General features: G+C 41.3%; 1 protein-coding gene across 20 annotated transcripts in view; it reads right to left on the bottom strand.

The window, feature by feature from the left end:
* Positions 1-22357, bottom strand: part of CLASP1 (cytoplasmic linker associated protein 1) — a 262487-nt gene that overhangs the window by 136912 nt on the left and 103218 nt on the right. For all 20 annotated transcript variants that reach the window (XM_047772150.1, XM_047772154.1, XM_047772155.1 and 17 more), the window contains exon 9: positions 15645-15712. In XM_047772150.1, the coding sequence (XP_047628106.1) occupies positions 15645-15712 (68 nt within the window). The remainder of the gene's footprint in view (positions 1-15644; positions 15713-22357) is intronic.

Here is a 22357-nt window from a genome sequence, read left to right as displayed (position 1 = left end):
ACCAGTCCTAATATCTAGGGACTAATTTTTTACTAAGGACTAATTTTTTACTAGTTCTAATATTAATAATATTAATATTTATATATTAATATAAAATATATTTTGGTTGCTGTTGTTACATTTGGTAAAATTAAAGCTGGTCACCCTGCATCAGTCTCTCTACCCAATTTTTCAAAATTTAACTTGGAGGAATAAATGGCCTACAATGAAAATCTCTGCTTCTTAGCACGGCATGCAGGGCCCCAGCCATCTCCCCTGCACTTTCCCCTCCAGGAATACCAAGCTGCTTTCAAAAGCAAATTCATCATGTTTGTGTCATGATTTCCAAGCCCAGAATCCCTCTCCTCCGCCCCCACGTGCCCATCACTGGGCAAACAGCTGATTAAGGATGTCACATTTTCTAAGTGTCTAAAGCAGGCTGATGCCTGTATTAATAATATCTTTTTGAATGCTTTAATTATTCCCTAAGCCATCTCCTAAAAATGGCACAATTTCAGGATCAAAGAAACAAACAAAGCCAAGTTTTTATTGCAGCAGGAGGGAGGCTGCACTGAGCTTGGGTGACCCAGCTCGCTAGGAGGAGGACTGGCCTAAGATGGCAAAGCCCGGGCCACCAGCCCGATTAAAGGACTGAAACCTCCCTGCCTACTCCCCACAGGGCTGCTGTGATAATCATGAAACAGAGGACATTTGGGAAGAGCTCTGAAATACTACAATACCTACATAGAACTGGAGTAGAAAATGGTTGGCATTTGGGAGTTCCCGTCATGGCGCAGCGGTTAACGAATCCGACTAGGAACCATGAGGTTGCGGGTTCCATCCCTGGCCTTGCTCAGTGGGTTAAGGATCCGGCGTTGCCGTGAGCTGTGGTGTAGGTTGCAGACGCGGCTCAGATCCCGAGTTGGTGTGGCTCTGGCATAGGCTGGCAGCTACAGCTCCAGTTAGACCCCTAGCCTGGGAACCTCCATACGCCGAGGGAGCGGCTCAAGAAAAGGCAAAAAGACACAAAAAAAAAAGAAAGAAAGAAAGAAAGAAAATGGTTGGCGTTACAATTTGTAGATTGCTATGGGTCCCTATTAATCAGGAGTTGGCAGAGGAAGATTCAAATATACCACTGCCACGAGAAACACTTTTTAATCCTAGTTTTCTACAATATTTGCAGCTCCCTGGGGTAAAAGTTACAATGATTTTAAAGCCTGTATTTCAGGTAAGTGAGTAAGGAGGTAGGTAATCTGAAAGGAATTATCAAGTGAGAGAACAGTCTTTATTTTAAAATCAGACCCACAAGGCTTTCTCCATGGTCTTTAACACAAATCAGTCAACCCCATGATTATTTTTCCCTGTTGTTTTTTTAAAAACCCCAAAATACAACAACGTTAGACAAATGCTATTATAAGTAACACATTCTCAAATCCTCAAATGAAGGGTTCTAAGAGAGGTCACCTCAGAACATGAATTATTTAGCTCTCTTGCCCAGGTATTGATTTCCTACAGCAACTTAACCTGAAGACAGAATACTGTAATGAGGGATGAAATCGAAATGAATGCCATTATGACACACTTTAAATTCTCACTTTTATAATACAATTAACAAGCAAAATCCAGTGTCTGCCAGTACAACCATTTTCAGCAGTCTCAATCAAACTAAGTTTAAGAAGACAGAGAAAAAGACACCCCCACACACACCCCTTAACAATCTAGGACAAAACAGAGCAAACAAGCTGAACACGTGCCAATCCCAGAAGGGAGACAAATGAACACTTGTTACTGGGCACAATTTATTCTGTGTAATACCTGTTTCAGCGGAAGGGATGGAAACAGCCTTCAGAGGCAACAAATTAAAAGCCTGCCAGGAGGACCATCCCCTAGGAGAGCAAGAAAGGGACACAAGTGGCTCACACCACATCCACCGCACTTCCTTCCAACACAAACCCTGCTCACACAGAGCCCCCGCATCCTCTCAATGCCTCCAAAACCTGGGCAGAACCTCCGTGGAAAGACAGAAGGCTAATCCATAAAACTTTTGGTAAACAATACTTCTGCAGTTTTTCATTTCCATGTTTGCATTTTTAAAAATGCAAATGTTGCCAAAAAGGAAGGAAAACACCATACAATGATTCTCAAGACAGAAACAGATCACTGAACTGCCATGATTTATGTGGGTTTTTTTCTCTAACCACCGTTGGGAAACCTTAGAAATTTCTAGCTGGTAGATTCCTTTTAAGACAGCCTAAGTTAACAAATGCCTTATAATTGCGAAATAATTTGTTTTCGTGACCCATATATTGTGAATATAAGAGAGCAGAAAAGAATTTAAAAGTACATGAAATAGAAGCTGAAGAAAACACAGCTAATCTGATCTTACTGTGCCTGCCTCCTTTCTCCTGGTCCTTAAAGGTCAGCATTAATGTTAATATAGCCATAGGTTTCACAACCTTCCCCTGTCTAAATATGAATATTCACAATAATTATTTTCCAGTGTTTCATCCACAATTTCTAGTTACCAAGGCAATTAGAAAACACCTTAAATATGTCATTTCCTCATTAAGTAGCAATAATTACAAACATTTTTCAGGATGTATTAGAATAGCCTACCTTTCCCAGCGGTCATGACTGTCAGGGATCTCCGTACAAATAAAACCACTGCTCTGAAAGCTCTACCTGCTCACAGCAACTTAGCATCAGCCAACTCTCCACCCACACGACTTCTTCAGGGCTCTCCAAGCACCACGACAACTGCACCCTGCTCCAAAATAAAAGCCCAGACCATATACAACAGTGATCTGTGTGTGTGGAGGCAGGGGGCCTTCTCCATCTGACGTTACTCATGTCAGAGAGCCTTCTTTAAAACCGGTATTAAGGGTTTTTTTTAGCCAACTACCTGGTTTTCCACCCAAAAAAACCAGAGAACGTTCTTACTATAAGCTTTAAACGAGAATAAAGTCAAGAAGTTACTCTCTTATTTCCACATGGATGATAAAGTAGGCTGTCAGCTGCAGCTTAAACTACTTAAGCTGGTATCAGAAACAGTCTCTTCCGAGCTATTTTAGGTGGTGGTCTCCTTAGCACAGACAGCACACTTGCCAGGCTTGTAACATATCCCTGTAGCTGTGACTATGGAAACACTTTCCTAAGATACTGAACCAGAATCCCAAACCCTGTAATGTGCAGCCTTATAAACAAGTGGGGGCGGGGAGGAGGAACCCATTATGAGCACCTGATCCACTCATTCACAGTCACTCTTTTTCAAGATCAAGATAATAACAGCTTAGCTTCTTAATAAGGACAAGACAGTCAATTCACCTTTAAGGGAATGCTTTGTCCTAGCCACGCTGGGCAACGGTTCAGATCTTACCTAACAAGTCATCATCGGTCTATTTGTTTTCACACTCGTATTTCTCATCACCAACAACTTAGAAATGATAGCTAACATTTTTCAAATTATAAATATTTTTAGTAAAAGAATGTAAGTCAGGCTTCAATTTGCTGCAAAATGATACCCTAGGTATGTTCACGGATAAGGGTCAATAATTTTATGATTACCTATTATGTAGTTTATAATTCTGTCAGCAAATAAGTACTTGTTCTTTAGCTATAGATTTATCATGGCATTTTCATAGATTTAACCAGCATGGTACTTTCACTCTTTTTCCTCAAAAATATGTTAGCTTTGCTCAAGAAACTCAAAAGCATGCACATTTTTAACCAAATTAAATATCCACGGGCCTCATTTCAATCAAACCCAATTAAAGATCATTAAGTGGCTTCAGATAAGGGACAATGACTAGTCTATAATTACTGGCTCTTTCAAGCTGAAAATCCAAGTCTCCCATGAGCATAAGCACATCTGCATGATTTTAAAGACGTACACAGAAAATAATTTGTTTTTTGAAGCCCACAGAAGGAAAAACTGTAATTTTTGCTTCAAGAGGTTTGTTAATTATATGGGGATGGAAAAATGAAAAAGAAACATCTATAAGACAACATATTTTTAACTCCCATATTCTTGCCATTCAAAACTGAAAGGGCTTTAGGTAACTTAGCAACACAAAAGAATCATACAAAAATGAAGTACTCTATTGTAAGCAGGACACTCATTTCCAATTGCTACTCAGATGCTTTTTCACCGCTGTTTTAGTTACAATTCTTACACTTCTAAAAAATTAAGACTGTGGGATTTATATAAATATAACCAATTACACATCTTAATGCCAACATAATTTTGGAATTCTATGGTGGCACAGGATCCAGCATTGTCACTGCAGTGGCTTGGGTCGCTGCTGCAGTGTGAGTTTGATCCCTGGCCTGGGAATTTCTGTATGCTCCAAGTACAGCCAAATAAAAAAAGAACAGCATAATTTTGAACATGTCAAGAAATACAACCCAGGATAAAACCCATTTTTTTTTTTTTAGGAATAATTGCTATTTGGGAGTTCCCTGGTGGCTCAGTGGGTTAAAGATCTGCTGTTGTCACTCAAGTTCCTTGGCCTGAGAGCTTCCACATGCCAAAAAAAAAAAAAAAAGAATATTACTATTACATTAATAGTTTCTTTCGACTTAGCTCAACTCCAAAGCTTTTCTTACTCAAATGAGCATTATTGTTCACAAGTAATAAAAGAAAAAATAGATAAATCAGACCATCAAAACTAAAAACTTTTAGGTGCCAAGTGAAAAGAAAACCCACAGAATTGGAAAAAATATTTGGAAATCATTTATTTCATAAGAGTCTTGTATTTAGTATTTATATAAAAACTAGATAGCTCAACAACAAAGACAAACCAATTTTAAAATGGGCAAAGGACTTGAATAGAGATTTCCCTAATAAGATCTACAAAGGACCAACAAGAACATGAAAATATACTCATCATCATTAGTCATGAGGAAAATGCAAATCAAAATAATGACATACCACTTCACACCCACTAGGATGACTGTAATTTTAAAAAAGAAAGTTGTTTTGTGTTCTGTTTTGTTGGAGAGGATGTGGGGAAATGAGAAGCCTCACACATTGCAGGGAGAAATAAAAGCAGGGGGTGGGGCTCTGTGGGAAATAGCCTGACAGCTCCTCAGTGAGAGGGCTAATTCTTCAGACACAGAATTACCAAAGCATCCAGCAACGCCACTCCATATCCTCAAAAGAACTGAAAACATATGTTCAACGAAAACTTGTAAACGAGTGTTCAAAACAGCACTATTCACAGAAACCAGAAAGGCAGAAACCACCCTAATGTTCATCAGACGGTGAACAAAACACCATAAAAAGGGATGAGGTGCTGACCATGGATGAACTTGAAAATGTTAAGTGAAACAAGCCAGACACAAAAGAACATATATTGTACGGTTCCATGTACCTGAAATGTCCAGAAGAGGCAAACTGATAAAGGAGATCAGTGGTTGCCAAGTGGTAGGAGGGTAGTTTAAAGAGGTAGGGAAGTGACAGCTAAAGAACACGGGTTTCTCTGCTGTGGTGATGAAAATGTCCTAAAACTAACAGTGGTGATGGCTGCACACATCTGTAAATATACTAAATATGACTGAATTACATACTTTAAGTGGGTGACTGTACAGTATGTGAATTACACCTCAAAAAAAGTTTTTAAAGTGCGTTACTGTTAAAGAAAACATACACTAAATTTTAAATGTGCACTCCAAAAAAAAAAGCCAAAATCTAAAAGAAACACAAGCGTGACAGTTATTCTCAAATGATGTTCTGCTACTCTTCCTTTTTTTTTTTTTTTTTTTCCCTAGGGCTGCACCTGTGGCATATAGATAAGTTCCCAGGCTAAGGACTGAATGGGAACTGCAGCAGTGTGCCTATACCACGGCCACAGCAAAGCCAGATCCAAGCCATATCTACAACCTACGCTACAGCTTGCAGCAACGCTGGATCCTTAACCCACTGAGCAAGGCCAGGGATCAAACCTGCATCCTCATGGATTCCAGTCGGGTTCTTAACCCACTGAGCCACAATGGGAGCTCCTGTTTATTTTTTTTTAATGAATATATACAGAGTTCCCTGGTGGCTCAGTGGGCTAAAGACCCAGCATTGTTACTGCTGTGGCACGGGTTCAATCTCTGGCCCGAGAACTTTTGCATGCTATAGGCACAACCAAAAATAAATAAATAATAAAGAATAAAAATAAATGAATATATCCCTAAAATGGAGCAATGCAGGAGAGTACCAACCCTGTTCCAGGCCATATGCAGGGAGCTGTACACAATCTCATTTATTCTGCACAGAAAAGGCGCACAGTGGCTTCCAGTTGGCTTAGAGTTGATTTGCTCTAAGTCACACCATGGGCAGTGGGCAGCAGCCAGCCTATGAAGTGGAGCAGAGAAGCCCTCTCTAAAGACAGAAGAGGTTACACATCTCGAAGGCTGTCCCTCCCAGCCTCTCCCTGACACTGGGTCTGCGCTTCCTGTGGGGGAAGTGGACGTCCGCATCCAAAATCAACAACCACTGTTGCCACATGGTCACCCCTCAGAAAAGGACCCTGAGCTCTCACCGACACGGTTGTGAAAGACAGGCCTATGTGGGGCCAGTCTAGGAAATCCATCTGTGAGCACGCTGTCTGCGAGTGAATCAAAAGGGGCAGCCTTCAATGGATCAGAACCTCAGCCCAAAGGCTGCTCAGGAACCTGGACGTGAAACCCACACTGCCTGCTCTCACTGCCTTTCACTCATCTCTTTCTCAGCTCTGACCCTCACGCAGCATGGAGTCTGACTGGAGTCAGTGAGTCCATGGTGAAGGCAGACAAAAAACAGCAGGGACCTTGGGTACAAAGTGCTCATGGATATGCCCCATCCTTGGGATGCAACACAGAAAGCAATGATTCCCATCAAATGCCCAACCCAGAGGACTCACCGGGCCCGGGACCAGGCATCCACATCCTGGAACGAGCAGAAACAGACCCACGGGGCCCTGGGTCACAAAGGATATAACCACCAAATGCAAACCCATGACTAGCCAAAGTAGGGGTGCCTGAAGTTCCAAGAGCTTTGAAGACGGAGGGGATACTGAGGGGCCGAGCTGGAGAGGATGAGGAGCAGGCAGCCAAGAAAGAGACGATAGCAGGATCACGCACCAAGATTCTAGAGGAAAGGTAACAAGGACAGACAGGTGACCACTGTCAGCCCCAAGGGAAGCCAGGCTAAGAAGGCTGTGGGCACTAGGAGCAAGCTGCAGCAGGCTGGGAAGGACCTGGCTTATCTTGAGAGCAATCAATAGAAATCATAGAAAGATTTTTTTTTTTTTCCTAAATGTGTGTAGTGAGGGCAGGAGGCAGAATCCACCTGTCACATAGAGACGTGCTGACAGACTCTGCATCTAAATCCCTTCATGGGATTGAAGGTCCCCTCCTCTCACCCCACCCCCTCAACCCCCTGGCCACCATCACCAAACAGCGAATGTGCTAACGTGAATGTCTGTCTTTCTCTTAAAACAAACAATAGTCACCAATTGTCATTGTTTTCCCCTATTCTGAGAAGTTGATGGTAACAAGTGTGGGTATTTTTAGGAGGTTAATGTTTGCAAAGTTCCTAAGAAGAATACACCTAATCTGGAACTGATACTAATTTTCTATTTCAGCATTTCTACTAAAAATTATAGAAAGGGCCATGCCCACAGCCCACCTCTTGAACTTGACTTGAACGACACATGTCCCAACTCTGCTTCACCAGAGCCCATTATTTCTTTTGTTTTTTTTATTTTCCCACTGTACAGCAAGGGGGTCAGGTTATCCTTACATGTATACATTACAATTACATTTTTTCCCCTACCCTTTCTTCTGTTGCAACATGAGTATTTAGACAAAGTTCTCAATGCTATTCAGCAGGATCTCCTTGTAAATCTATTCTAAGAGCCCATTATTTCTGGAGAGGAAACAAGCCAAGCAAAATACTGATAACTGGCAGAGCTGGGTGGTGGCCACATGGGGGTTCACTGAATATACATTTAAAGTTTTCCAAAGAAATTAAAAGGGAAGGAGGTCAGAGGACCTTCTTGCTTTGATGCCTCTCCCAGATGCACCTGTAGACTGTGGCTACAGATTGTGTCCACCTCCAAGAAACCTGAGGTCAGATCAGCTCAGATTTCAGAAAAGTGAGCCTCTCACAAGCCAACACCAAAATGACAGTGCAGGTACTACTTTTTTAAATGGTCTGGATTTTGGCAACAGCCTACACCACAACAGACTGGGGCAAGAGGGGGAAGGGCAAGAAAGAAGGCAGGGAGGAAAGCTAGCAGGTGATTTTAATGGTCCAGACCAAGAATGGTAATTATAGGTGGGATCAGCATGCTGGAGACAGTGAGAAGTGGATCCTTCCAACACTCGGAGTCAAAATCTATAAGACCAGCAAACATACCTATGATAGAGAGGAAGACAGAGGCATACAAGATTTATATGCCAGGGTGCAGAGCTGAGCAGCCAGCCATGGAAGAGGTACAGAGAAGATCCAGGATGAGGATATGTTTAGTTGATTTGTGTTTTGTCTTTGAGCCAGAGGGTTATCATGAAATCTGGACTTTTTTTTCTTTATTATTTGCTAAGATTCTGGCTTTAAATACTCATCTCAGATAATGAATCAATCAATGTCTGGCAGCTCTGTCACATACAGTTAGTAACACTGAGACAAGATGTGGGCAAGAATAAATGTCCTCTGGCTGGTGAACAAAGTTCTAGCCATGTGTAATTAAAACCCAGAGGAGAGCACTGCCTGAGAAACAAAAAGACCTGGGACCAAGCTTAGGGGCTTTAATGGCAAGTAACAGGCATCACACAAGTGAAGGAGACCTAGAAAGAACAGCTCAAAGGCAGGAAAAATTCTAGAGATCAGGCCAGAGGAGCCGAGGACAAAGGAAGTTTCAAGAGGAAGAAGGGGTCAACAGTGTCCAACGTGGTGAGAGACCACACAGGGCGAACAGAGAAGTGTCTGCTGGCGGCAGTAGCACAGAAGTCACCTGGTGACAGCACTGGCCTGGCCGCGGCATCAGTGACATGACAAGACTCCAAGAATGGAGCAGCTGGAGGAGTTATTAGAAGGCAAAGAGATCTGGATGGGGAACACAGATGTTTAAAAAAACAGAAAAAAAAAAAAAAAAGGAATTCCTGTCTTGGCTCAGCGGTTAACAAATCTGACTAGCATCCATGAGGACGCAGGTTCAATCCCTGCCCTTGCTCAGTAGGTTAAGGATCCAATGTTGCCGTGAGTGGTATAGGTCGCAGATGCAGCTTAGATTCTGCGTTGCTGTGGCTATGGCACAGACTGGAAGCTGCAGCTCTGATTAGACCCCTAGCCTGGGAACTGCCATGTACTGAAGGTGCAGCCCTAAAAAAAGCAAGAAAAGGAAAAGAAAAAAAACCCCACAGACCCAAAATGGAGTCCCTTGGGCTAGTCCACACCACCAAAGCAGGGGTTAACACCTACCCTAACCAAGTTTCAACCCGACTTCCCACCCCCACCATCAGATATGTAGTCTTATGGGTTAGCCAGAAATGTCTTGGTCTGCACCAGTGAAGTCACCTGTCACATGGGTGTCCTCCATCCCTCTAAGGAAGATGAGGTCATAAGCCAGAGACCTGCTCCAGCCCGCACATGTAGATTACCCCACAGGTAGGTTACTTTAGCCTGGAATGGTCTTTTTTGTTTGTAACTCCTTAGTCTTGCCTTTAAAAATCTCGCCCTTTCTTAGTCCTTTGGAGGCCCCTCTACTTGCTGGATACATTACTGCCCAACTCATGAGTTCGGTAAAGCCAACTAGAGCTTCACAATTTACTCAACTGAGTTTTGTCTTTTTTAACACAGACAACTCAGGAGAAGTCTACCACACAAGGGAGGAGAGAGGCAAAGGAAAGGAAATGGCTGGGTGAAGATAGATGTAGGTGTGCTTTTAGTGAAAGACACTTAGCATTTTTAAAACTTACCAGGCCAGGAGTTCCCATCGTGGCGCAGTGGTTAACGAATCCGACTAGGAACCATGAGGTTGCGGGTTCGGTCCCTGCCCTTGCTCAGTGGGTTAACAATCCGGCGTTGCCGTGAGCTGTGGTGTAGGTTGCAGACGCGGCTCGGATCCCGCGTTGCTGTGGCTCTGGCGTAGGCCGGTGGCTACAGCTCCGATTCAACCCCTAGCCTGGGAACCTCCATATGCAGCGGGAGCGGCCCAAGAAATAGCAACAACAACAACAACAACAAAAAAAAAAACTTACCAGGCCAGACAAAGGGGGAGGGAAGTGAGAACAGGTGCAGGCCAATCTCTCAATAAATTAAGATGCAAAACTCAACAACGTAACAGCAAACCAAACACAATACTATAAAAGGACATGTGCACTATGACCAAGCGGGATTTATTCCACGCATGCAAGAGTGGTTTACGCTAAGAAGCAAGCAAGCAAGAAAGAAAGAAAGACAGACAGACAATTCACAATATTATCAGGCTAAAGAAAAACTAGCATATCAATGATGCCAAAAAAATCATTTGGTGAAAAAAAAAAAATACTCAACACGCTAAAAGACATCCAAGACTGAAAAGACAGAGGTAAAACAATCTCTATTCACAGATTACACGATCCTATATGTAGAAAATCCTAAGGAATCCACTGGAGAGGGAAACTGAGTTAATAAATGGTTTGAGCAAAGTTGCCAAAAATAAGATCAAATAGAAAACTGCATTGTATTTCTAAATACTGGCAATAAACAATCCAAAAATTAAAAAAAAAAAATTCCACTTACAATACCACCAAAAAGAACAAAATACTTAGGAATAAATTTAACGAATGAGTATAAGACTGTACACACTGAAAACTACAAACCACTGGTTAAAAGAGTTTAAAGACCTAAATAAATTGAAAGGTATCTTTTGCTAATGGATTAAAAGGATTAATGTTGTGAAGATGGCAACAATCCTCAAATTGATCAACAGGTGCAATATAGTCCCCTATCAAAATTGCAGCTGCCTTTTTGCAGAAAGTGACATTAGTTAATCCTATAAATTCATGTGGAAATGCAAGGAACCCAAAATAGTCAAACCAATCTTGAAAAGAACAAAGCTGAAAAACTCAAAACTTAACCCAAATATCCTTCAACTAATGAGTATATAAACAAAACATGGTATATTTATAGAAGAAAATGTTATTCAGCCATAAAAAGGAGAGAACTACTAAACATGCTACCACATGGATGAACCTCGAAAACACTGCTAAGTGAAAGAAGTCATACACCATATGATTCCATTTATATAAAATGCCCAAAATAAGCAACTCCAAAGAGACAGAAAGCAGATTGTCAGGGATTAGAAGGAAAGGGAATAGTGCTAATGGGCATAGATTTGGGGGGTGGGGAGCTGACGACAATATTCTGGAATTAGTGGTGGTAACTGCACAATTTTGTGAATCCATGAAAAACCACTGAATTACACATTTTTAAAAGGTGAATTTTTTGATAGCAACTATATCAATATTTTTAATAGGCTGATGATTTCAAAAACTCCAACACCTATTTGTGATAAAAACTCAGATAACACAGGAATGGAGAGGAACTACTTCATCTTGCTAAAGAACATTAACAAGAAATACAGTTGGCATCAGACTTAGGAAAAACCTAGGACTAGGAACCAGGCAAGGAGGTCCACTTACACCATTCTTATTTTACATATGGTAGAATTTCTAGCCAGTGTAATAAGGCAAGAAAAGGAAATAACATACACAGATCTGAAAGAGACGAAGCTTCCTGTTTGCAGATGATATGATTGTCGATGTAGAAAATCCCAAGGTATCTACAAAAACTCCTAGAACTAACAAGAAAGTTCAGAAAGGTGGCAATACAAGCTGTATAAAGAGCAAGGAAGAGGAAACAGAGGGTGGATTGGCTGAGAAAAAGTAGAACAGTCAATGATCTAAAGGCCAGAAGAGTTCAAAGAATGGTTACACTGCAGGTCAGTGGGCAAATAAATAAAATGAGAAGAGGGGGGGACGAGTTTTATTCTCTTGCTATTGCAGCGTCTCCATGCTGTCCAAACATTCAACAACTCTGGCAGAGAAGAAAATGAGGGAGTTTATTTTTTAAGAGTTATCAAATATTTTCTTGGTCTCTCGAAATTACCATAGAGAGTCCAAGTTATCTGGGTTAGGAATTTTAAAACATATATATATATATATATATATATTACGCCTTTAGGCTTTTCTATTCTGGCTCTAACAAGTAAAAGAGTAATACTACACATATCAACAAAACATATCTTGTTTTACTGCACTTTGCTCTATTGTGGTTTGCAGGTATTGTTATGGGGTTTTTCAAGTTTTGTTTACAAATTGAAGGGTTTTTTGGCAAACCTTTATCAAGCAAGTCTACTGGAGCCATTTTTCCAACAGCAATTGCTCACTTTGCGTCCCTATGTCACATTTTGGTAATTCTCACAATATTTCAAACTTTCTCATTATTACTATATTCATTACAGTGATCTGTGGTCAGTGATCTTTATTGCAAAAAGAGTATAACTCACTGAAGGGTCAGATGATGGTTAACATTGTTTTAGCAAGAAAGTATTCTTTTAATTAAGGATGTACACTATACTTTTTTAAAAATATATAATGCTATTGCACACTTAAAGAATACAGTATAGTATAAGCATAACTTCAATTTTTTTATTTTTTGGCCACACTTGTGGCATGTGGAAGTTCTGGGGCCAGGGATCAAACCCACACCACAGCAGCAACCTGAGCCACAGCAGTGACAATGCCAGATCCTTAACCCACTGAGTCACTAGGGAACTCCCTAAACAAAACGTTGATACATACTGGGAAACCAAAACCTTTACACGACCCGTTTTATTAACATTCTTTTTTACTGCAATGGTCTGGAACCAAACTCAATATATCTCTGAGGTCTGCCTCTATAATAAAAAGCTGAAAAGGCCTCTAATACATTTTCAGTTTTTTACAATTTGTTACAAACTCTTCTTTTTTAACACAGATGCCTAAAAGAACTGTTTTCATCCTCAACTCTATCCCTATACTACATACACATGCTAACAACAGATATACACATGCACATCCCATAAAAACAAAGAAACAGGGGCAATATTCACACCTGGACAATTAGAATAAACTGCTGCTGGGATGCACCCAAGGCCACAAGATTTTGGGATATTTGATGATTAAATTATGTTGTCATGTTCATTAAAACTCTAGAATATTCAAAATATGTGTAAATCAAGCCAGTTTGCAGCATGCCTTAAACTTATACAGTGATGTATGTCAACTATTTCTCAATAAAACTAGGGAAGAAATACTCATAGAGTGTGTATATATATATATATAATTTTCTAGCCAAGGGCTGCAACATGGATGTGGTCTTTCTCTCCAATGCCAGGATTACAATGAGATTGTCTCACAACTATAATAAAGACATGAAGCACAAACTTACTTTTCTGCCACCACTGCTACCTCCTTGCCCAGTACTTTTATCTTGGTACCAACATGTTGTAAACTGGAAAACCACACACACTACACAAATGCAAATATACAAAATTGAAAGCATGTGTCTAGAAAGTGGCTGGGCAGCCCTGACCATGCACAGCCTCAGCCCCACCCCTCACTGGATGACTCCAAGGCAGAGGTCCAGTCTCAGCTCCAACAGTGAGACAGTTTTTAAAGCACATATAAGAGTATATACAAAGGTAGAGGGTAATGTGCAAAAATTATGCCGTGGCTGAAAATTTACATATGTTTTGAATATTCTACAGTTATAGGAAAATTAATTAGAAGAGAATACACAAAAATGAAAACTTGGCAATAGCTGAATCATAATTAACCTGTTTCCTTTCAATATTGTAATGTTTTTACAAATGTATGAAAAAGAAATGAGGCTTAATAAAAGCATTTTATAAGACACATACTATTTTTTTTTTTGACACATACTATTTAAAGGCAAATTCCTTACTGATGATGATAGGTATACAGCAAAGCATGAGTCAGAAGACCTGGATTCTGTTCCTGTTCCACCATTATGTGCTATGTCACTTTGGGGGAAATCACTCAAAATTAACAACCTTGAGATATTCAAAATTTGAAAGCTACACTATGACCTAAGATCCTCAACAGTCCTGAAATAGTTGTGACACAATGACATATCTGGCTTTAGAAAAGTTCTTGTTGGCAATTGACTTTTCGATGACTTCAAAAAGGCACCGAGGGGGTTCCTGTTGTGGCTCAGAGGTAATGAACCCAACTAGTATCAGTGAGGACGTGGGTTTGATCCCTGGCCTCGATCCGTGGATTAAGGATCTGGCGTTGCCGTGAGCTGTGGTGTAGGTCACAGACGCGGCTCAGATCTGGTGTTGCTATGGCTGTGGTGTAAGCCGACAGCTACAGCTCCGATTCGACCCCTAGCCTGGGAACTTCCATTTGCTGCAGGTTAGGCCCTAAAAAATAAACAAAAAAAAAGCACCAAGAATAAAGAAGAGGAAAAAAAAGTTCTTGCCCTTGTGAATAAACAACAAAAAAAGTTCTATACAAGTAATACACATTAGGAAGGAAAATCTGGCAGGGTGGGGACAGAGAGCTCTCTCTGGACACTGGAGATGATATTCCAGATGGCCTCTAACGAAGGGAGCCTCCAGCAGAGACCCAGACAGAGTAAGGAAGAGGCCACAATGACACTCAGGGGATACATGATCAGGCAAAAGGAATCATAAGCAGAGGCCCTGAAGCAGGAGGAGCTCAGAAACTTAACAATTAGCAAGGAAGCCAAGGGCTTGGAGCCAAGGGAAGCTTGGGGAAGAACAATACAAGATAACGTCAAAATGGTTCTGTATCAGATCGTGGAGGGCCTGAAGGGACATAGTAAGCCCCTGAACTGTGGTATCTGCACCAGGAAACCTTTGGAGGATTGTGAATGAACTCAGGATTAACATCACCTGGGCGACCTCCTAAAAGGATTACACTGGTTGCTGTGTGAAAAACAAACTCTAGGAGTTCCCTGACGGTTCAGGAGGTTAGGGATCCAGTGTTGTCACTTCTGTGGCGCAGGTTCAATCCTTGGCCTGGGAACTTCTGCATGCCATGGATGCGGCCAAAAAAAAAAAAACCAAACTCAGAGTTCCCGATGTGGCACAGTGGGTTAAGAAACCAAATGTAGCAGCTCTGGTTGCGACAGAGGTGCAGGTTCAATTCCCAGTCTGGTGCAGTGGGTTAAAGGATCTGATGTTGCTTCAGCTGTGGTGTAGGCCAGCAGCTACAGCTCCGATTCCATCCCTAGCCTGGTAATTTCCATATGCCAGGAGCGCAGCCTTTGGGGGAAAAAAGAAAGGAAAAAGACAGACTCTAGGTGTTGGGAGAGAAGAAACACCACAATGGCTTGTGCTAGGGGGAAAGTAGCAGTTACACCAAGAATCTTTGGGGTCCTAGATATACTTCTTAAAATAGAGCCAACAGGATTAGCTAATGGAGTCAGTGTAGGTTATGAAAGAAAGTCAACAACAATTCCATAGTTTCTAGCCTGGGAAAGTGGGCAAGTGGAGGTAAAGGTTAAGACCTAGAAACTCAATCAAGATATAATTCAGCTGTTCAGAAATATCAGACATCATAAGTAATACTTATATTAAAAATGAAACTTAGCAAAAGCAGGATTGGTCACTTTCTCTACTCACCATTTGCAGATTGTACCATGTTTCCAGATTTTTGGACTTCATCAAATTTTGTAAAAATTACATTCAACCTGTATAAAAAAAAAATACATATATAAAAACTATTAACCAGCATTGTTTATAATCATATTATACACTAATATGAAGCTCAGTCTCACTCATTGATAACAGACCCAGTTAATGACAATAGTAACTATACTAACAACATTAACAACAGCCAACAATAAACGAGCACTTGAGGAGTTCCCATCGTGGCTCAGCAGTTAACGAATCTGACTAGCATCCACGAGGATGAAGGTTCAATCCCTGGTCTTGCTCAGTGGGTAAAGGATCCAGCGTTGCTGTGAGCTGTGGTGTAGGCTGCAGACATGGCTTGGATCCTGCATTGCTGTGGCTCTGGCGTAGGCTGGCGGCTACAGCTCCGAATCGACCCCTAGCCTGGGAACTTCCATATGCCAAGGGTGCAGCCCTAAAAAGCAAAATAATAAAATAATAATAATAGTAAGTGAGCACTTGCTTTCTATAAGCCACACACTGACCTAAGGGCTCTACCTGAAAGATCTCCTTTACTTCTCATAACTGCCATCTAAGGGATCATGACCATCCCCATTTTACAGATAAGGAAATCAAGGCCCCCTGACGTGAGGTGTCACAGTTGGTCATGGTGGAGATGCCAGCCCTGAGAGTAAGACCTCAGAGCCCAGGCTCTCAGACACTCTATTAAACTGACCGACTTCTCTATGCAAAATGAATGCATTATGAAAAGTGCGTATTTCTCATATTTCTAGCTAAGCACAGACCGCTGATTACTCAGGATAAAGATTTTCAAAATGCACTGGTATTACAATACAAAGGCTTTGCTGTGGCTGTTACTTAATTTAAAAATGCTATAATTTCTCTAGAAACAAATGTTGTGACTGGATAATCTTCAGCTTCAAAATCCGGATTTTCTATTAATGGATCATTTTCATCTTGACATTCTAAAAGAAGTAAAACTCCTAACCAGTCCAAATAGTCCATCCTACTGACACCAAAATGAGAAGAAAATTAGCAGGGTGGGGAGGGGTTGTAATCTTACCTTGTAGGAAAAGTCAAGAAAAAAAGAAGATTTTCCCAAGCAAAACACAGATATATTGGAGTAAGTATAAAGGTTTAGATTCCAAAATCACATACTTTTATATTCCAACCTTGGCCACCTACTTCAGGGACTAGACTAAAAAGCTTAGCACTTTCTTAGAAACCAGCCTGTCACACAAGTTCCACTTCAAACATGCTTGTCTTTTCTTCCCAACCAGTATGAAAGCCCCTTAGGAGCAGGGACAGGACCTGTATTGTCTCTGGTATTCTGTGTATATCACACATCAATCATGTACCACAGGAGGGTGACATCACGGTGGGAGAGCTGGTCCCTACCTGTCCCCGCCCCCAACGTGGGAAACACGGTATCTCCCACACTCTGGCCTCAGTCCATGCCCTCATTCATTCACTGAACTAGTGCTGCGATGGCCATATCCTGAGTGTGCCAAGTTCCCACCCTCTAGAGCTCCTCCTACTTCTACTTCATTCTAGTCTAGACTGGGACATTCTAAGGAACAGGAGAACCAAAGACACCCATCAGGTAACAGAGGTAAGATGCCGCCGTTGAAGCAGCCTGATGCACTGCCTCTCCTGCTTCCCATTCCATAGCAGACGTTCATCTTTTCAACCCATCTCTCCATCTAAGCCCAAACATAGCCCCAGGAATCCTTCTCAAAACTGCTCCAGGCATCTACTACCAAAAGCCAAAGTCAGCACTGCATTAAAGAACTATTTGTCACCTCAGGACCACATGGGGAAAACTATTACTCACTTTCAAATCCAGGGGTTACTAAAAATCTGGAAAGATGCCTTAGAATCAGTTCCTACGATGTTTCCATCACCTTCCCTTTTATAAGCTGCAAAGATCCCCAGTGGCTTGACCAGCCTGTAAATAATATCACCACACAGGTTGCCAGGGCATGCCTTGACCAAGCTACCACTTTATTGTGTCACAACTACGCCCTCTGACGTGAGCATGCCTGCAAGTTTGTACATCAGGGACAAAGGATTTGGTTCCTGAAACTACTGGGAGGAAGCCATCATTTCTTCCATTCCTGGGAGAGTATTCACCATTATCAATGGCAAGTGTGGAAGATTCTGTAGATTCTCTGTGCTATGGTAATGTCTATGCACAGTGGCCACCTTTCTCACAACAACCAGATGTGGGAATGCTAAAGCTACTACCATTACGGGCACGTGTACCTTAATTCAGAATTCCTTCAGGCAAGCATGCCTTTCCCCTGCTGTCACACTCCTGTCTCAGTAGCTGTGTTCTTCCTTGCTAACTAAGGCCCATACAATGGCCCCTATCAAGATGACCAGCTCTGGTATCAGCAACCTGGCTTTATGACACTCTAACGCCAACAAAGCCTGCCTTAGGAACAGCTGCCATCTGCCAGCTCTGAACACAGAAATATAAAGAGCCTGTCTTGGGACCCATCAATTGGCACAAGTTTGAAAGTGTCAGTTTTACATGTTCGAAGACACTGACTACATAACTTATGACTACCCTCTGAGGCCACCCAATTTTGTGGACTTTTTAAATTTTAAATCTTTGGCTCTCAAATTCAAAATAACTGTCTCTACTAGTTTGACAAATAACCTAATACCACTTTCCCCTGGTTTTTCTGAACTTAAATTTTATATTCAACTCTTTGAGGCAATTAGTATTTATTTTACTGTAAGATGTAGATCTAATTATTCCTTTCTAGAATATTTTATAGCACAAACTTAAAACAGTTTCCTAAAAGCAAATACTAGTAGTCCACCGAGATACTCAGAGTCTCTAACTGGTTCTTCGGTTCACTATTCTTAAATACAAGCAGGCAACCAAGGATTATAGGCTACATGAGCAAAGCCTCTAACGTGGAAATGAAAACAAAGACACTCAAAAATCCCAATTTAGAGGAAAGAAAAAGGGTATGAAAAGTTAACATACCATTTCCAAGGAGATGAGGAAATACCATAATCATGAAAGTAAACAGGGACAGAGCCTGTCAAATGGCACCATAAGGATCTCTGAAAACCTGCTCCTCCAAAGAAGCAAAGAAAGTATTGACAAAATCTGTCAAAATCAAGTTTTCCCAAAACTCTAGAAATTAAACAAAGGCCTGCAACAACCCAAGACGCATTCTTCAAGAGAAAAGGCTGAGTCCTGGTAGGAACAGCAAGCCTTCCCCTGCTCTGTACTGCTGACCTCCACCTCCCTCACAACCACTAGAAAGAGCTGAACAAGCCTGCATTCCGAAAACATCCCCATTCACAGAGAACTGCCACCATCTGACCTGTCTGGCATGTCCCCGAGCCCCCATCACAGGGCTTGTCTTTATATGCCCTCACTCCAGAGTAGGCTCAGTGCCAGACTCTTCCCGGAGGCCAAGATCAAAAAGAATCAGCAACAGCTGTTTAACATGGCAGCTGCCTGAGGTGGCAATAACAAGTGGGGCAAAGAAACCCACCAAAACATGCACAGGTAAAAACTGCAGAGTGTAATGTTCTCAGGAAACTGAAAAGCTTGGCCATATTCCTGGGAATCTAGCAAAGGCATATATGGGCAAGACTGTGTGCACGCCCAAGGATGATGACCCAAGAGGGCACCAATGTCTCCCCTCTGCTGACCATATGAGCCTCTGCACGAGCAGGCAATAAAGAGGTGTAGAGGCAGAGATGTGTAAACTGCCTGCCAGAGCACTGAAAGCAAGTCCCAACATACACACAGAGCCTTCAGCAAAGGCTAGGAGAGTTCCTGGTGAAAGGTACTGAAGAAAATCTCTGTCCCACATTAGCTGAACACTAACCCAATCAAGCAGAGGCTAGTCTATAGCCATACCACCACCCTGAATGTGCCCTGATCTCGGAAGCAGAGTTGGGCCTGGTTAGTACTTGGATGGAAGACCAATAGAGACTATAATAGCCACACAACCAAAAAATACAGGCTTTACCAAACTAGTTCAGAGAAATCACTAAACATGTAACGAGCAAGAAAAACAATGAACACCAGCAACAGCAAGCCTGGTGAGGGGTGAAGACTGTGATTCCAAAGCTGCCACAATATAATATTTTAAATAATCAGTTTTAGTAAAGAATTATGAGACACATAAAGGAACGGTAAAACACGGCCCATACACGGGGAGAAGTCAGTCACAGAAACTAGCTTTAAAGGAAGCCCAGACACTGAACAAACTAGATGAATACTTGAAACCAACTATTATTTATATGATGAAAGAAATACAGGAAACTATTTCTAAAGAACTAAGAGAAATAGGAGTTCCTGTCGTGGCTCAGTGGTTAACGAATCCGACTGGGAACCATGAGGTTGTGGGTTCGATCCCTGGCCTTGCTCAGTGGGTTAAGGATCCAGTGTTGCCGTGAGCTGTGGTGTAGATCACAGACACGGCTCGGATCCCGCGTTGCTGTGGCTCTGGCGTAGGCTGGCGGCTACAGCTCCAATTAGACCCCTAGCCTGGTAACCTCCATATGCCGTGGGAGCAGCCCAAGAAAATGGCAAAAAGACAAAAAGACAAAAAAAAAAGAACTAAAGGAAATATAAGAACCAAGATCTCACCAAAAAGAATATCAATGAAGAGATGGAAAACATAAAAAAGAATCACACAGAAATTCTCAAAATGAAATTAAACATTCATAAACAATTGAAATTAAAAATTTACTAGGGAGACTCAACAGTGATTTGAGCTGGGAGAACATGGAAGCAAACTCAAAGATGAAGTCAATTGACCCTGTCATGTTTGAAAAATAGGGAAAAAAAAAATGTGTGGGGGCAGGGGGTAAGGTGAGGGGGTGGGGATGAACAGAGGGCCTAAGAGATCATCTTTTTACTACATACCAACACACACTTAATGGGAATCCCAGAAGGAGAGGGGAAATGCAAAAGGACAGAAAGAATATGAGAAGAAATAATGGCCAAAAATGTTCCAAATTCATGAAGCTCAACAAACTCCCAATAGGATAAACTTAAAGAGATCCTAACCTGGACACATGATAAACAAAGGGTTAAGAGAAAAGATATAGAGAGTATCTTAAAAGCAACAACAGAAGGAGTTCCCATTGTGGCACAGTGGGAATGAACCCTACTAGTATCCATGAGGATGCAGGTTTGATCCATGGCCATGCTCAGTGGTTTGGGGAATCCGGTGTTGCCATAAGCTATGGTGTAAGTAACAGACGCAGCTTGGATCCCAAGTTGCATGGCTGTGGCGTAGGCTGGCAACTGTAGCTCCAATGTGACCCCTAGCCTGGGAACTTGCATTTGCCACAAAACCAAAAAAAAAAGAAAAGAAAAAGAAAGCAAGAAGAGAGAAGCCACTCATCATGTACAAGGGTCCCCAGTAAGATGAATAACTAATTTATCATTAAAAACAGAGGAGGCCAGAGAACTGTGGGATAACATATTCAAAGACATGCAACTAAAAATCTCAATCAAAAAAATCTATATTCAACAAAATTACTCTTCAAAGAAGAAGCAGAGAATCTTCTCTGGACCAAAGATCTTTCAAGTCTTTTCATGAAGCCATACTAACAACACAATAAAGTGCAGACTTAGGGGGAAAACGAAGGAAAATTTAAGGTATTTTTAGAAAAGCCAAAATTAATACACACTCTTCAGATTAAAATGAAAGAACACAATACCATATAGCCCAAATCCATATGAAAATATAAAGAACACTGGTAAAATTACAGTCAATCCTGCATATCTGTACGTTCCACATCCTCAGATTCAAACAACCATGGACCGAAAAGATTTTTTTTTTTAATTCTAGAAACTCCCAAAAAGAAAACTTGAATTTGCCATACGCCAGCAACAAATAAGATACACATTGTTAGGTGATACAAGTAATCTAAAGATAATTTAAAGTATACAAGAGGATGTACATACATTTTATGCAAATAATATGCCATTTTATATAAAAGGCCTGAGCATCCATGGATTTCTGGCATCCAGAGGGGGGTCCTAGAACCAATCCCCCACAGATAACATGGAGCAACTAAAACTACAATGGTGAATATAAAACAAAAGGTAAATAAATATAAAAGATAGCATAAATGTATTTTTTTGTTGTTAACTCTCTTCTGGTCCTACATGACTTAAAAGGAAATTACATTAAATAGTAATTTTATAATGTATTGCCAACTGCACATTGGCTAGTTTACAATGTACAAAGATGTAATCTGTATAACAAGAAGAGCAACAGAAAGGAGGGGAGAAAACAAAGCTATGTATTTTTAATTTTTTTTTTTCTTTTTTGGGCCGCCCCTGGGCATATGGAAGTTCCCAGGCTAGGGGTCCAATCAGAGCTACAGCTGATGGCCTACGCCACAGCCAAAGCAATGCCAGATCCGAGCTGTGTCTGTGACCTACACCACAGCTCCCAGCAACACCAGATCCCCGAACCACTGTGCAAGGCCAGGGATCGAACCTGCATCCTCATGGATACTAGTTGGATTTGTTTCTGCTGAGCCACAACGTAAACTCCCAAAGCAGAGCTATGTAGAAGTAAAGTTCCCAATGTGGAAACTAAGAATAATAATTCAAAAAGAATGTGTGTGTGTATATATATGAATATATGACTGGGTCACTTTTGCTGTGCAGCAGAAATTAACAGAACACTGTAAATTAATTA

This window comes from Phacochoerus africanus, chromosome 3, assembly GCF_016906955.1.
Source record: "Phacochoerus africanus isolate WHEZ1 chromosome 3, ROS_Pafr_v1, whole genome shotgun sequence".
Lineage (NCBI taxonomy): Eukaryota > Metazoa > Chordata > Mammalia > Artiodactyla > Suidae > Phacochoerus > Phacochoerus africanus.
The sequence above is the reverse complement of the archived record's forward strand: the minus strand, read 5'-3'. Positions and strand labels throughout refer to the sequence as shown.